The following is a 17,951-nucleotide window of genomic DNA, read 5'->3' as shown; positions in this document are numbered from 1 at the left end:
CAGCTGTTAGCTGAACTCATCTTTCCCTCACATTTTAAAAAATGCAAGTGAGAACAATACTTCTGCTGGTAAAAGCATGAGGTCATGTTGGATCAGATGATTTATGGAATTATCAGTAAACCCACATGATTAGGATTGGAGCCACCTTTTTCTTTCTGCCTTTTGTGCTTTCTTCATTTATTCCTCCACACATGAAAAGCAGATTAAAGATTTTCCTGCACCAGAGAAGTCAGAGAACTTATACCAATAACAAACAGAATTTTTCTCTTTTTAATTAATACGATTTATTTGATTTGACGCTAGATAAACAACTCCTATTGGATTTTTGATGTGGTTTTCTCATGGAAAACCACTGTTTTAATTTATTGAATACCTCTACTGTACTCTCCTAGTTAATTTTGATACACTTTCCAACAATTCTAAAATTGGTTGTTGTTTGTCAGAGCTTTATTTATTTATTTATTTATTTTACAATATCTAGCTTCTTTATGTCCTATATAAAGGTGATCAGGTAAGATAGAGAAATATCATATTAAAAATGATTACATCAAGCAATCAAAATTCTATTTATAAATCACCATTAAATGGCAAATCACTTCAGTATTTCTTGCCTGGAAAATTCCATGAACAGAGGAGCCTGGTGGGCTATAGCCACAGGGTTGCAAAAGAGTGGGACATGACTGAGCGCACACACACACACACAATTTAGGTGAGAAAGAACATTGCTAGATTTTTATTTCCCCTAAATAATTTCAACAGGAAAAATGTTTTTTTTGAGATAACTTTAACATTTCCTAGTACTAAATGGATAATGATATCAGTCCTAACCTTACTGGTAAAAATGTATCTTTCTCCAAAATGATGAGACAAAATTAAATTTTTATCTTAATCTTAACCCTTGCCTAGTTCTAACATTTCATATAATACCTCCATATGGTAGGATCTGTTATTGACAATTGCATAGTACAAATTAAAAATGACATTGTCTATTTGACTCTATTTTTATAGACACTAATATAATATTTATGCATATGTTGTCAAGATCAGAACTTGGTTAGTTTTCTCCTTCTCTTAAAGTCAAGCTCAAAGTCAATTCTTTTAGCCCATATTGATTTTCCTACTTCTTGTTATGTTTGGATGTGAGAGTTGGACTATAAAGAAAGCTGAGTGCTAAAGAATTGAAGCTTTTGAACTGTGGTGTTGGAGAGGACTCTTGAGAGTCTCTTGGACAGCAAGGAGATCCAGCCAGTTCACCCTAAAGGAAATCAATCCTGAATATTCATCGGAAGGACTGAATGCTAAAGCTGAAACTCCAGTACTTTGGCCACCTGATGTGAATAACTAACTCATTTGAAAAGACCCTGATGCTGGAAAAGATTGAAGGTGGAAGGAGAAGAGGACAACAGAGGATGAGATGGTTGGATGGCATCACCGACTCAGTGGACATGGGTTTGAGTAAGCTCCAGGAGCTGGTGATAGACAGGGAAGCCTGGTGTGCTGCAGTCCATGGGGTCACAAAGAGTCGGACACGACTGAGTGACTGAAGTGAACTGTTATGCCAAACCCTTTATGAACTCTATTACAAATTTTGATACACAATTTTATGCCAGGATTTAGTTTTCATTGAAAACATGTCCCAATTAGAAATAAATTTAAAATAGTAATCATACATATTTTTTATATGCACAATTACTAACACAATCTGAAAACTGAGCAAAGTTTCAACTAATGCTTAGTTTAGATAACTGAAAAACTGCAGTTTCCCTAAAATAAACATGAAAAGGAAGATTGTTTTATAGTTAAGCTTTAATATTAGACTTCACATCATCTTGGTTAAATCTTTCTTCCAGTTTTCACAGAAACAACTAAAGAGCATAAGGCAGATAGTCTAATTTCTCTGATTTACAGCTAACCAAGAATACAGGAACCGTGAAATTCCAGATGTTCAAGCTTGTTTTAGAAAAGGCAGAGGAACCAGAGATCAAGTGGCCAACATCTGCTGGATCATCAAAAAAGCAAGAGAGTTCCAGAAAAACATCTATTTCTGCTTTATTGACTATGCCAAAGCCTTTAACTGTGTGGATCACAATAAACTGTGGAAAATTCTGAAAGAGATGGGAATACCAGACGACCTGACTTGCCTCTTGAGAAACCTGTATGCAGGTCAGGAAGCAACACTTAGAACTGAACATGGAAAAACAGACTGGTTCCAAATAGGAAAAGGTGTACGTCAAGGCTGTATGTTGTCACCCTGCTTATTTAACTTATATGCAGAGTACATCATGAGAAACGCTGGACTGGAAGAAGCACAAGCTGGAATCAAGATTGCTCGGAGAAATATCAAGAACCTCAGATATGCAGATGACACCACCCTTATGGCAGAAAGTAAAGAAGAACTAAAGAGCCTCTTGATGAAAGTGAAAGTGAAAAAATTGGCTTAAAGCTCAACATTCAGAAAACTAAGATCATGGCATCTGGTCCCATCACTTCATGGGAAAGAGATGAGGAAACAGTGGAAACAATGTCAGACTTTATTTTGGGGCACTCCAAAATCACTGCAGATGATGATTGCAGCCATGAAATTAAAAGACGCTTACTCCTTGGAAGGAAAGTTATGACCAACCTAGACAGCATATTAAAAAGCAGAGACATTACTTTGCCAACAAAGGTCCATCTAGTCAAGTCTATGGTTTTTCCAGTAGTCATGTATGGATGTGAGAGTTGGACTGTGAAGAAAGCTGAGCACTGAAGAATTGATGCTTTTGAACTGTGGTATTGGAGAAGACTCTTGAGAGTCCCTTGGACTGCAAGGAGATCCAACCAGTCCATCGTAAAGGAGATCAGTCCTGGGTGTTCATTGGAAGGACTGATGCTGAAGCTGAAACTCCAATACTTTGGCCACCTCATGTGAAGGGCTGACTCATTGGAAAAGACCCTGATGCTGGGAGGGATTGGGGGCAGGAGGAGAAGGGGGCGACAGAGGATGAGATGGTTGGATGGCATCACCGACTCGATGGGCATGACTTTGAGTAAATTCCTCCCTCGATGGACAGGGAGGCCTGGCGTGCTGCGATTTATGGGGTCGCAAAGAGTTGGACACGGCTGAGTGACTGAACTGGACTGAACTGAAGAAATCATTGGCCAGTCTCTGGTGAGAGGGAATTTACTGCTTCCTAGGGCAGGGACTTCCCAAATGGCTCAGTAGGTAAAGAATCAGCAGTGCAGAGATGCAGGAGCCGTGGGTGCGATCCCTGCCTCAGGAAGATCCCCTGGAGTAGGAAAAAGCAACCCATTTCAGTATTCTATCCTGGAAAATTCCATGGACAGAGAAGCCTGGCAGGCTATAGTCCATGCAGTCACAAAAAGTCCGACATGACTCAGCTAAGCACAGGGCAGATAAAGCATTTCAGACAGTCCTGACAGTAAGTTTAATATTAAACTGAAATCATCTCTCTGTGACTTTTATAGATAGCACAATCATTCACTATACCCATCCTTTTGAAAACAAATTTGGCGTTGCCGTTTGGCTTTTCTTCTTTAGATTGGTTAATACTTCTTCATCTCCCTGTATTTATTGGTTAGTATGCATTCTGCTGTAAGAAATAGCACACCTCATGCAAATAAACAACATGGAAAATTATCTCAGATTATACTTAAGAGGTGGGCTTCCCTGGTGGCTTAGCGGGTAAAGAATCTGGCTGGAATGTGGGAGGCCTGGGTTTGATCCCTGGGTTGGGAAGATCCCCTGGAGAAGGGAACAGCTACCCACTCCAGTATTCTGGCCTGGAGAATTCCATGGACTGTATAGTCCTTGGGGTTGCAAAGAGTCAGACATGACTGAGCGACTTTCACTTCACTTCACCTCATAGTTAAAAGGTAGGGTGAACTCCGGTGTTGGTTGATTTAGCTATTCAAAGATAGTATAAAAAACTTAAGTTTTCTTTTTCTCTTTTATTGGTAATCCTTTTGTTTGTTGCGGGGGTGGGAGAGTAATGTTGCACTCTCTCTCTCTCATTTTTTTTTTTTTTTTGGTAATCCTTGGTGAAATCTTCATCTTTAGACTGGCTGGAAGATGGCTTCTTTTCACTTATCATACAAGGTAAAGATGAAGATTATCTTTCCTTAAATATTTTTCTTAATAAAGAGATATATTGTTTTTAGACCCTCAACAGGTTTCATGTCTCATTAGCAAAAATTGGGCAATATATCCATGGCTGAAGAAATTTCTAGCAAGGGTGATCAGATTTTCATGATAGAAAAGTGATCTGCTATGAAATAGTCAATCATATTTCTACTACATGGGGTTTTCATATGCTTTTTTCTTCTGTTTGTCCTTTTGAAATCTTTTCCCAACTTCTTTGCAATAGAATTGAAACATAACATGATATAAATTTAGAATGTATGGTATGGTGATTTGATACATTTATATATTGCAATTTGATTACAACTATAGCATTAGCTAACCCTCCATCACCTCATGTAATTACTGTTTCTTTTTTTGTGGTGAGAACATTTATAGTCTACTCTATTTGTTCTTATTTATTCAGGTGATTACAAATTACTGGATTTCATCTCTTAAATACTGAAGGTTATTAACAAGTGTTAATTATTGAAGGTCATTAATAAGTTACTATTTTATGTTACCACCAAGCTATACCTAATAGGAAAGCCTTCTTATAGCACTTTGATAAATATTCAGGAAATAAACAAAAACTCATTTATTTATTGTTTTAAACTTCTGCCTTATTGACTATGCCAAAGCCTTTGACTGTGTGGATCACAACAAATTGAGGAAAATTCTTCAAGAGATGGGAATATGAAACCACCTGACCTGCCTCCTGAGAAACCTGTAAGCAGGTAAAGAAATGGGTAGAACTGGACATGGAACAACAGACTGGTTCCAACTCGGGAATGGAGTACATTAAGGCTGTATATTGTCACCCTGCTTATTTAACTTGTATGCAGAGTACATCATGAGAAACGCTGGGCTGGATGAAGCACAAACTGGAATCAAGATTGCCAGGAGAAATATCAGTACCCTTAGATATGCAGATGACACCACCCTTATGGCAAAAAGCAAAGAAGAACTAAAGAGCCTCTTTTTTTTTTTTTTTTTCCTAAAGAGCCTCTTGATGAAAGTGAAAGAGGAGAGTGAAAAAGTTGGCTTAAAACTCAACATTCAGAAAGCTAAGATCATGGCATCTGGTCCCATTACTTCATGGGAAATAGATGGGGAAACAGTGGAAACAGTGACAGACTTTATTTTCTTGGGCACCAAAATCACAGCAGATGGTGACTGCATCCATGAAATTAAAACACATTTGCTCCTTGGAAGAAAAGCTATGACCAACCTAGACAACATATTAAAAAGCTGAGACATTACTTTGCCAACAAAGGTCCGTCTAGTGAAAGCTATGTTTTTTCCAGTAGTCATGTATGAATGTGAGAGTTGGGCTATAAAAAAACCTGAGCACCGAAGAATCGATGCTTTTGAACTGTGATGTTGGAGAATATTCTTGAGAGTCCCTTGAACTGCAAGGAGATCTAACCAGTCCATCCAAAAGGAAATCAGTCCTGAATATATTGGAAGGACAGATACTGAAGCTGAAACTCCTATACTTTGGCTACCTCATGTGAATCAGTGATTCATTAGAAAAGACCCTGATGCTGGAAAAGATTGAAGGTGGGAGGAGAAGGGGAGGACAGAGGATGAAGTGGTTAGATTGCGTCTCTGACTCGATGGACATGAGTTTGAGTAAACTCCAGGAGTTGGTGATGCACAGAGAATCCTGGTGGGCTGCAGTCCATGGGGTCGCAAAGAGTGGGACACGACTGAGCAACTGAACTGAGCTGATTGTTTTAAAAAGGCTAAGTAAAAAAAAAAAAAGAGGGGGAGTAGAAAGAAAGGTTCTATGTGGAAAAAATATTGATTTATTTGTATATAATGTGTATGTGTCCTTAGAGTGTATTTTTGTAGTTTTTGTACCTTGTAAATTGTCTTAGAGTTACATTCAGTTTGGTACATGAAGGGACTTCCCCCTGTGGCTTAGTGGTAAAGAATCCACATGCAATGCAGGAGACGCAGAAGTTGTGGGTTTGATCCCTGGATCGGGAAGATCCCCTGGAGGGAGAGCATAGTATTTTTGCCCTCCAGTATTCTTGCCTGGAAAATTCCGTGGCCAGAGGAGCTTGGCAGGCTACAGTCCGTAAGGTTGCAAAGAGTTGTAGACCACTGAGGCGCCTGAGCACAGTGAGCCCTGGAGTTTGAGCATCACCCAGCCCGACTTAGAGACAACCATCTCACGTGCGGAAACATGTCATGAGCTCGTCCAAAAGCATAGTTGGTTGTTTTCATGCGAAAATTGTATTTTTGTCTCTGATGGCAAATTTTTGTTCAAGTTAAGAAATAAAGAAGTGAGGCTTTTTTATTTTTCTTTCTTTTCCATCAAGCTCATTTCTGGTAGTCATTTAATGTACAGTTGGTAAAGTAAAGGGGTAGTTATTATACTTCTATGCACACAATGATTATAATGAGATTTACGCAATTGCCAAAGTGAATAAAATGAAACAGAAGCAACGTAATCCATCAAATGTTTTAAGTTCTTTCCTAAGGTGGAGTTGCATGCTGAGAGAAATTGTTTCAGTAAGATATACTAGCTTTAGCTTCACAATAATTGAAAATCTCTTATAATACTAGAAGCTCATCAAATATACACACAAACACATTCACTGGCAATCATAAAACCTAAGCAAGAAAAATTATAGAGTTTTTCTTTCATCGCTTAGATTATTATTTAGCTGTCACATAAATATTTGGCAGAGCGTTGCTTCCCTTGTGGCTCAGATGGTAAAGAATCTGCCTGCAATACAGGAGACCTGGGTTTGATCCCTGGATCAGGAAGATCTCCTGGAGAATGGAATGACTACCTGCTGTAGTATTCTTGTCTGGAGAATTCTATGGACAGAGGAGCCTGGCAGTCTACAGTCCATGGGGTTGCAAAGAGTCAGACAGGACTGAGCTACTAACACTTTTACTTTCACCATTTTAATAATATACAATATACAATGCGAGAAGCACGTTTTCTTCTTAAGCTCACTGCTGGGAAAATTTTCTTGTTTCATTTATTTTTTCATTCATTTATGAAAGAGCCTTGAACAAAGCACATTTCTAGGCACCATGGGGCAGACTAAGAACTAATTCCTGGTATTCTGAATACATTACTTGCAAAGTTAATATTTCTCTCTTCTGAAATCTTTCAGTTTGCAGCAAATGGATCATAAAAGTGTAGTACTCCTATAAAGACAGAGACTGGGAGAGGAGAACACAGTAGATAAGAGACGTAGATCAGTTTTCTGTTATTCTGCTTTGCTAAGGGCTGGCGGAAAGGAAAACCTGCCGAAGTCAAAACGCAGCACTCAGTTAAGGTTTAGGGCGTGAAGGATCCGTATGTCGAGGTGTGGTGTGGAATGGCTGAAAGTATGGTGACAAGTTGTTAAAATGGGACGACTTTCCTACTAAGGTCCCAAAAGATTGAGAAGAAAACCATGAAGTTGAAAGGATTCTTACCTTCCAAAAGATAGAACAGTGACAGTGATGACAACAACAAAGTTTTAGCAAAACACCCGTTTAATAGATACCTGAGTATTAGCCATGAAGGGACCAGGGCATGAAGGGAGCTGCAAGAACTCTGGAGAGAGTGCTGCCATATTTCTCCTTTCTACTCTAGCCTCCATGGGGCTGAACTTTAATTCAGAACTCGAGTTTCGTCCCAGAGGCACATGCGCTAAAATCGGGCTCACTCTGGAGAAGTCTGACACTTGCTGCGCTGGGAGACACGGGGGATAGGAGTTCCTTTCCTGTGGTTCAGATGTGGGCCTCCTGGGTAAGCAAGATGCAGGCTGGATCGCTGAATTGGGAACCTCCGTCAAGGCTGTTTCTTGCAATGAGCAGTATGACAAAGAGATTGCACTGGTACCCATGGAGGCAGAAGCTGAGGATTATGTTTTCATCATCTTTCATTTGAATGTTTTTTTAAATGTCCAGCCACAGGAAAGGCACTGCCCCATTGAGGCAGATGCAGTCAGATGTTCCCATTGGGGGATCTTACAGGAACTAACTTCAGGAGGAAAAGACTCAACTTTCAGCATGTCCAGTAACATGAGAACCCGATGGTGACAGTACCCATAAAATAACACCTTTATTTTCCCTCCTCACTTATTTCTCTAATATCCCCAACACTAGAGGAAGAAAGAGCAAGGGGCAGGCAGCTGGTGGAAGGGTACAGAAGGAGATGGGCAAGCCTAAGATACAGAGAAGAAGGTCAGTAACTCCCTCTTTTCCATACGAGGTAGTTGGAGATTCCTATTGAAGGGGCACAGAACTGGGAAAAGAAGACTAAACTTTTATGTCAGACAAAAATCTCTGATTTTTAAGGTTAATGAACATGTTCATTACTGAATTAAAACAGTTCTTGGTTCTACAAGTGACTGAACAATATTTTTTTCAATTGTGAAATATCCTGAATATACCGAAAGTATACAAGCTATGTACACGACATAACATCATGTATGTGAAGTTAAATAGTGATTATAAAGCAACACTATGTAACTGCTACCAAGTTAAGAAATATAACATTTTCAGAACTTAGAAGGCATCCTCTTAATGTGTGTCATTTCTATCATCAATCTCTCTCCTATATCAGCCTCTTTGACTTTTTTTTTTTCTCTTTGACTTTTGTGACAATAATTTTTCTAATTTTCTCTTTAGTTTTTCCATGACTTATTTAACCTTTTACTCTTGATAAATATTTGTTTCCAGGTTTTTTTCTTTTGGAATTGATGCTGTTGTGAACAATCTTGTAGGCATCTCTTGTGCATCGCTTAATGGACATGTGCATTAATTTCTCTAGGGATTTTATGTAGTATAGAAACCCAGAGTCATAAAATAAGCATTTCTTTACTAGAAGTTTACAAACTTAGACACAATCCCTATAGTGCATGAAGTTTCCTGTTGTTTCATGTGCTCACCAACACTGGTTATTATCTGACGTTTTACATTTTTGCCAATTAGTTGATACAAAATAGTATTGTAGTTTAAAAAATGGTTCTTTCTTCACCAGTGAAATTGATTACCTTTCCCTATGTTATTAACCTTTTGGATTTCCTCTTTTCTGACATGACTGTTCAAATATTTTGTCCATGTTTACTTTAGGTTATCTTTTTCTTGTTGTTGTTCAGTCGCTCAGTTGTGTCCAACCCTTTGTCTCCCCATGCACTGCAGCAGGCCAGGCTTCCCTGTCCTTCACCATCTCAAGGAGCTTTCTCAGACTCATGTCCATCGAGTCGGTGATGCCATCCAACCATCTCATCCTCTGTTGTCCCCTTCTCCTCCGGCCTTCAATCTTTCCCAGCATCAGGGTCTTTTCTATTGAGTTGGCTCTTCACAGTGGGTGACCAAATATTGGAGCTTTAGCTTTAGCATCAGTCCTTCCAGTGAATATTCAGAACTGATTTCCTTTAGGATGGACTGGTTTGATCTCCTTGCAGTCCAAGGGACTCTTAAGAGTCTTCTCTAGTTCAAAAACATCAATTCTTTTGTGCTCAGCTTTCTTTATGGTCCAGCTCTCACACCCATACATGGCAACTGGAAAAACCATAGCTTTGACTAGATGGACTCTTGCTGGCAAAGTAATATCTCTGCCTTTTAATATGCTGTCTAGGTTGGTCATAGCTTTTCTTCCAAGGAGCGTCTTTTAATTTCATGGCTGCAGTCATGCAGCCTGTGTTGAAATAGGATTTATTTAAAATAGTTCTTTGTTTAAAAAAAAATTTTTTTTTAAACTTTGTCTTTCACCACATATCTAGGCCACTGTAATGGCCTTCAGAAATATTAAAATTGTAAACATCAATGAACACTCCAAGCCTTCCTTAAACATAATATGACAAGTTCCAGTCTAGTACTCTTTAAGGCAAAATTGTGTCAGTTCTCAAAATTTTGACATTTTGTAGTGTTTATAATTTAAGAGATCAATGTAACATTCCCCCAAAAGCTGTTGTAAGCATCATCATTACTTCAAAACTGTGGGTAATACTGTGTGCCAAGAAGAGAGAGAATACAGGGGTCTGTCAGTTCTGCATTGCATAGAAATAAAACTCTACTAAAATAAAACTCTAAAAAACTCTACTAAAAGCCTTCCATTAAAAAAAAGTTACAACTTTCTGCTTTAGTTTCCAAGAAGCCAGGAAACTGATCTCAAAATTTGAAGCCTTACAACACAATGCCTCAAATTCTAGGGTACTCCTTTGATTTACACCAATTTTGCATGAGGTTGATCGTCCCATTTTAAGAATGGTCTGAGTATTGTGATTTTGTTCTCTTTTAAATATTCAACTGACAAATCCCTGGGCAAGGCCTTCAGTTCAGTTCAGTCCAGTCTCTCAGTCGTGTCCGACTCTTTGCAACCCCATGAATCGCAGCATGCCAGGCCTCACAGTCCATCACCAACTCCCGGAGTTTACTCAAACTCATGTCCATCGAGTTGGTGATGCCATCCAGCCATCTCATCCTCTGTCATCCCCTTCTCCTCCTGCCCCCAGTCGCTCCCAGCATCAGGGTCTTTTCCAATGAGTCAACTCTTCACATGAGGTGGCCAAAGTATTGGAGTTTCAGCTTCATCATCAGTCCTTCCAATGAAAACCCGGGACTGATCTCCTTTAGGATGGACTGGTTGGATGTACTAACCAGTATTTTAACATTTAAGGCTGTAGTATTTTAAAAAGTATTATTAAAGCACAAAATTCCTTTAGCCATGAAGCTTTAAGTCCCTAACTTTCACAACAAAAGATATCATTGCAGGGGGGTAAAATTGACAGCTCCGTGGTGGGCTTTATTTCCCACCTTTTTTTTTTTGATAAAACTAGACTTCTGCAGATCTTGTAGTTCTGTCCTGTCGGTATAATCTCTTTCAGTCTTTTTTTTTTTTTTTTTTTGGTCTCTTTCCGTCTTAACCACTTTTTATCATAGTTTTCTGGTATTTTTTTTAATGGCATTAACTAATGATACAGAGCCTAATACAAAAGAAGTTGACAGGAGAAAATTTCAGTCATTTGCTCAGAGATTGTAGGACTGTATTATTGTTGAAAGTTCTGTCTCAAGTGTGAATCTGTTAGGAGTGAGCCTTGGGAAGTCCATGGGAGATAAAATAACTTGCAAACTTGGCTAAGGATACGCAGCCTTCCATCAGGACTGCTCATGAGGCCATGCTGCTATCGCGTCTGCCAGGGTTCCTTCACGGGGGAGACGACAGGACTCAAAGCTCTGAAGGGCTGGGAAGGAAGGTGTCCTCAAAGCTTTGACAGCTAGGGATTCTCTGGGTTCTGAATATTTGCTTTTCGCTCAGCTCATTTTATGGGCTTCCTTGGTGGCTCAGACAGTAAAGAATCTGCATGCAATGCAGGAGACCCATGTTCAATCCCTGGGTTGAGAAGATCCCCTGGAGAAGGGTATGGCTAACCACTCCAGTATCCTTGCCTGGAGAATTCCATGGACAGAGGAGCCTGGTGGGCTACCATCCATGGGGTCACAAAGAGTTAGATAGGACTGAGTGACTAACACATTCACAGCTCATTTTACCATAAACTGCTCCCCTGAACATTGGCACTGTGAATTCAGAGCCAATATCCATCAGTCTGATGTTCTACAGGATGATGGCAAAGGAGCCTTCATCTGGGGCCCGGAATTCTTGGGCACCACCCTGGAGGAAGAAATGCATCCCACTTCAGTATTCTTGCTTAGAAAATCTCATGGCCAGAGGAGCCTGGTGGGCTACAGTCGAAAGGATCACAAAGAGTCAGACACGACTGAGCAACTGCGTATGCACCTCTGTGGAAGACTGGATACCAACATTATGTGAAGCTCACTGGACAATGCGTTTGAGAGAAAACTCTGAGAATAGAAAGCAAAGAGGAGGAGGAATGGAAGAAAAAAGAAGGAAAAGAGGAATTATGGTGATTGAAAAAAAGTAAAAGAGAAACAAGGGTATAAATTGAAGAAGAAGGAATAAAAGGACAGAGACTTGGAGAAAAGAATGAAGCATCTTTTGAGTAGTTATTATTATCTCTACTTTCTTTTTTATTTTTTAAAGTTTTTTTTTCCTTTTTTTAATGTGGACCATTTTAAAGTCTTTATTAAACTGATTACAACATTGCTTCTGTTTTACATTTTGGTTTTTTGGCCATGAGGCATGTGGATTCTTAGCTCCTCAACCAGGGCTTAAACCCACATCCCCTGCATTGGAAGGCAAAGTCTTAACCAATGGACTGCCAAGGAAGTCCCAATATCTCTGCTTTAAAGATAAGGAAAATGATTTGCTCAAGATTAAATAACTCATAAGTAATGGAACTGCAATTTGAGTGTACAGACCAAACCCTGGACTCCTAATTCTGAAGTCTACCTTCTCATAACATCATGCTGTTTCCCCCCATTCCTTTTACTCTCACTATCCTTGAAATCTTGGAGTCCACTTCACTAAAACCAGCTGTTTCACACATTTACACTTGACCTGAAGACCCTTGCATATCTTTCCCCATTCTGGATTGCAGACTACAATCTTTGACTTATTTCCTTTGCTTTCTAGTCATTATCAGAACTTTACATTTTTCATGTTCAATTTTGTTAGATTCAACACACTGACAGGTTACAGACTGTCAAAATACTTTTAAAGCCACATTATGATTTCTATCTAATTCAGTTTCTGTAGGTTTTATGCCATTAGCAAATTTTATAATTGCCCCTTTTATATTTTCTTCCTGGTTACTGATAAAAGCACTGAATAGAAAAGAATCAAGAAATGATAATTTAAAATTTCCCTCCAAGTTATTCTCAGATCTTTAATTAGCACTTTGTGAGTAGAGTTTTAGCTAGCTACTAATCCACCAAATTATACAACCATCCCAACAGTATTTCTTCAACTTTTTACAAGTAACATAAAAAGTCTCTGTTATATATTTTATGGAAATATCATCTCATTATATGTACTGTATTTGGCTTATCCTCCCATCTGGAACCTAATCAAATTATTTACATGACCAAACTGAGAATATACCATGAACCTCATACAGTGTTATAAGTGGATTACTTTATTATCCTTCCTAAATGTTAATAACAAATGCTTTTCACTGATACATTTAAAGTCATTAAATGTTATATTAAACGTAGGTTTAGTTAAATCCCAGCATTAGCTTAGCCATCCCTTTTGAATATGGTATCCTAATAATTTTAGGGACTTCACAGATTGTGTTATACACTTGCATACTTACCTGTCTTCTTAAAGAACATGGGCCTTGTGGTCAAGACTGGGAGGAAAAAGAGCTAGATTCTAATCCCACTTCTTTCAGTAGCTACCTTGGTGATGGTATTATGCCATTGCTAATGTATGTTTCATTTGATTTATTTATACAGTTAAAAGGATTTATCATATTAACATTTATTTCCCAAAGCATTCTTAAAATTTTGCTTCCATGTCTCAGTAGACATCCCTGAAAACATGATGTCTATGGTTAAACAGCTTTGGGCCTTGTCAAAAGAGCTCCTTACCATAGGATTATCAGAGTCTTTAAACTAAAAATGTTTTCTCCAACAAAGAGCTATGCTAGTTTTTCCCAATTTATTAAGATTACAACACTTCTACAAGGTTTAATCTCATTGGTTACTGTTCTCCGTACACTGGAAAGTATAAAAATACACTTGAAGATCTAAATGCCACTTCTACTCCAGAAGGTTCTATAATTACAATATATTCTACACCCACACAGAGTACAAGATCTAAAGTTTTCATTAGAAAGGCCAAATCTAGGCAAACTGAATCATAATGGTGTCAGTAGATTTGAACAGAGCTATAACTAAATTTCTGAGGTTGATATTGATTTTGTGTTGTTGTTGTGGGGTTAAAATAATGTTAGAAGAGAATAGAAACATAAGTTTAAGGTAGGCTTAATGAAAATTGTATATAAAAAGAAGGATGTAGAAAATAGCTTGTAGAAATATACAGTCAAATAGAAAGCTAATAAAATGTAATATTTGAATTAAATATTCTGATAAATGGCATTGGCCTGGTTGAACAGTGTGTTAACATAACAGAACTATAATTTTTCTTGTTTTTCTGTAGATTTCTCATCTACTTAAGTTTCTATTGAATATACTGTTAAGAGAAAAAAATAAAAGCTGGAAGTCACATAAGATGAACATGATTTCTTAAAAGACCTAATTATTTGTTACATACTGATAAATGATCGCCCTCAAAGTGTTGTATAAGGAAGCTGTTGTATCTGTCCCCTCTGTGCACAGCTGAGCTCAGGAAAGTACAAACCCAGATGTTCTTCACCATGTGTCACTTGTCACAAACACCAAGTTCCTTAAAGGTGGTTTTTATACAGCTCCATACTCTTCAGTATTTCTACTTTAGGACCCTTCCATAGTAAATGCTCAATACATACTCGCTGATGAAACTGCACTGGAAACTGTATGAGGGGGTAGAGACACAAAGAGGCCTGAAGGACGTATGTACACGACTGTGTAGGAAATAGACAAGCAATGAGAACCTTCTGGGCGGCGCACACCCCACTCAGGGCCCTGATGGCCAGTGGGGAGGAAATCTGAAAAAGAAGGGCTATGTGTACGGGCACGGCTGATGAGCTTTGTTGTACAACAGAAACTAGCACGACATTGTATAGCAAGTACACGCCAATAAAAAACAAAAGAAAACCAAAGCGTCATGTTACTCAGCTCCTTCCCTTGACATTAGGGCTCCAGTCAAAAACACGATGTTCTTACAGCCCAGAAAGCGCTATGGAAGAGTCACACAAAACGCCGGAATTATGGCTTGTAGAGAGGGTGCAGGGCCCTAGCCAGCTTCCCCTTGTACCAGCATTCTCTCTTTGTGATCAGCTCACACTGTTCTTAGCGGTTCAAAAGCACTCCCTTCCATCTTGCTTAAGTGAGCGTACATGTTTTCTCTAGCTGAAATGTACTTTCCCCACTTTGTATAATTAAAACTCACAGAAAACTTTGAAATCTCAACTCAAATATCATCCCTCTGCAGGAAGCTTTTCCAGACCCTGAGACTGTTTTTGTGTTCTAGTCACTAAGTCGTGTCCAACCCTTGCAACCCCATGGACGGTAACCTGCCAGGCTTCTCTGTCCTTGGGGTTTTCCAGGCAAGAATACTGGAGTGGGTTGCCATTTCCTTCTCCAGGGGATCTTCCCAACCCAGGGATTGAACCCGTGTCTCCTGCATTGTGGGCAAATTCTTTACCAGCTGAGCTACAAGGGAAGCTGAGACAATATATTCTCACACCATTCTCTATCTTTCCTCCTCAGCAATCATCATTGCTTGTCATATACATTTATCTGTATGATTTTTAAAATTAATGTCTATACATCCTAACCTAGACTATATATTCCATGAAACCATAGACTCTGCCTGTTTTATTCAACATTTACTACCAGTACCTAGTAAAGAATTTTTCATATAGAAAGTATTCTCTAAATACTTGTTGATTGCAAAGAATTAGAAAAATTACTGAGTCCAAAGAAGGCAAGTATTTTATGCTACACTGAGATTTTACTCTTTATCCTGAAGTCTATGGGGAGGAATTTAATATTAAGTAGAGAAGTGAACAGATATGCATTTTGTAATAAAACTCTGACTATGATGTCAAAAATTGTTCAGAAATGGGCTAAGACTATAGGTAAAGAGTCTAATTAGAAGTTCATATGATAACACAGGTAAAGGGTTATGGTTACTTGAACTAGGTACTGGATCATGAGATAGAAGGAGGTATGAGATTTGTGAGATATTATGAAGGTGGAAAAAAAACAGGACTTAATACCTGTTATGTGGTGGGAATGAGGAAGGAGGAAAATGTGTCACAGTTGATTGTTAGCTTTCTAGTTTGGGCAAATATGTGGATGGTGTCTCTGCCCAATGAGAAAGTGAAATGAAAGTGGGAACTAATATATACTTCTTGTAATGTTGAGTCATAAGATATTTCCAGTGGATACGTAGATCGAACCTGAGGATCAGAGAAAGAAGACAACTAGACAATGAGCTTTCGAAAAAAAACTGATGAAATACACACAACGTAAAATTTATCGTCTTAATCATTTTGAGGGTACAGTTCAGTGGTATTAAGTATACGCATTTGGTTGTGCCTCCATTGTCACCATCCATCTCCAGGACAGAAATTCTGTATCCATTAAGTAATGACTCTCCATTCCTCTTCTTAACCAGCCCCTGGCCACCACCATTTTACCTTCTGTCTCTATGAATTTGACTACTTAGCTATCTGATTTAAGCAGAATCACATGATATTTGTTCCTTTATGACTTGTCATTTATTTCATGAAGCATAATGTTTATCCATTAAACATTATAAGGCTATCCATGTTATAACATGTATAAGAATTCCTTTCCTTTTTTAAAAAAATATAATGTTCATCTGTTACCTTAAAGTAAGGATCTTTAAGGAAAAAGTGGCATAGTAAGTAATATCTTCCCTTTAAAGCTAATTACTGAGGTATGCTTTAAGTGGATGCGTTTTTTCCTAGCATAAATTATTTCTCAATTTCAGGGTGGGGCATTATTTAACTCTTTTAAAGCTTAAATTCACCTTTTTCTTCCCCTTTCCCCCCACTAGGCTACATCTAGGTACTGAATTTCATTTAAAAAACCCAATAATTATTTATTAATCACTTGTGCACCTCTGGCTACAATGTTTAAACATCAAAAATAAAGAACTCTCTGATGACTTTTAAAAATATTCATGCATCTGCCAAAATTCTCATGGAGGGAAACAGATTGCCTATTACTTAAATTTATATATTTATATTATACACATTATTAGCCTCTGAAATAGTTCTAGGCAGACAGCTAGAATTAATCTACTTCAAGAAAAAAATTTGTTTCTACATTATTTCCAGAAAGTTTTGATATTTCTATGGTATCATCAACCTATCTCTGCCCAAAAGATGATCCAGAGAAGGCTTGTGATCTGTGAGGGTTTCCAGTGTGTTGCACAGTCAAATCTTTTCTGGTATTAATCACAAAATCACCCACCAGCTTAATTTTTATCTTTGATATAGATCCTTATTTGCCTTCTCATATAATCCATTGGCAATTTATTGAACCCATTTGGTAAGGAAACATTTGGCCTTCCCTGGTGGCTCAGATGGTAAAAATCTTCCTGCAATGTGGGAGACCTGGATTCGATCCCTGGGTTGGGAAGATTCCCTGGAGAAGGGCATGGCAACTCACTCCAGTATTCTTGCCTGGAGAATCCCATGGACAGAGGAGCCTGGCAGGATGCAGTCCATGAGGTTGCAAAGAGTTGGACGTGACTGAGTGACTAAGAACACAAGAAAACAGTAAAGAGCGTCAGAGCCAGACTTCCATCCCACATCTACTATTTATCACCTCTGTGACATAGTTCAAGCCACTTTTTCTTAAGGGCATTAGTTTGTTCAGTTTAAAAATGAAGCTAGTGGTAGGTGATGAGGGTGAGACGGCAATTTTAAGAATGATTGCAGATATTAAAAGGATAAATGAATGCCAAATTCCTCTGTAAGTTAAAAAAAAAAAAAAGCCTACATATCATTATTGTTTTTCATATATACCAATAGGCTATTTTTCAGCAACTACCAGAAGTGAATGTTGGGTAATCAGTAGGAATTTTTGATAACTGAAGCATGCAAACCACAAACTTAAACAGAATTTTATAGCCATTCTTTCCTTAACTTGTTTCATGAATTAATTTACCCTCATACTGATTTCCTATGTAATATCCTAGTGGCATTTTGAGTTGTCTCCATATTTTGGCTTCCTTTCTAAACTGAAGGACACTTGAGAACAATTTATATCTATGAATTATCACCTAAGCTCAGGCAACATATCATTG

At 38.3% G+C, this 17,951-nt stretch overlaps 1 protein-coding gene across 5 annotated transcripts in view; it reads left to right on the top strand.

Annotated features, from left to right (window-relative positions):
• LOC122684422 overlaps positions 1–17,951 on the top strand; it is a 438,645-nt gene that overhangs the window by 261,205 nt on the left and 159,489 nt on the right. For 2 of the 5 annotated variants that reach the window (XR_006338038.1, XM_043888538.1), the window contains 2 exons: positions 4,061–4,099; positions 4,762–4,815. The exons of 2 other annotated variants lie outside the window; for them this stretch is intronic. Coding sequence is in view for 2 of the 3 variants with exons in the window: in XM_043888538.1 (XP_043744473.1) it covers position 4,061 (1 nt within the window). In the remaining variant the exon portion in view is untranslated. Of the gene's footprint in view, positions 1–4,060; positions 4,100–4,547; positions 4,646–4,761; positions 4,816–17,951 lie in introns of those variants that run through there. One more of the 5 variants, XM_043888548.1, reaches the window with a different exon arrangement.

This window comes from Cervus elaphus, chromosome 3 (genome assembly GCF_910594005.1).
Source record: "Cervus elaphus chromosome 3, mCerEla1.1, whole genome shotgun sequence".
NCBI lineage: Eukaryota > Metazoa > Chordata > Mammalia > Artiodactyla > Cervidae > Cervus > Cervus elaphus.
Note: the sequence above shows the minus strand (reverse complement) of the source record. Positions and strands in the feature narration are given on the sequence as shown.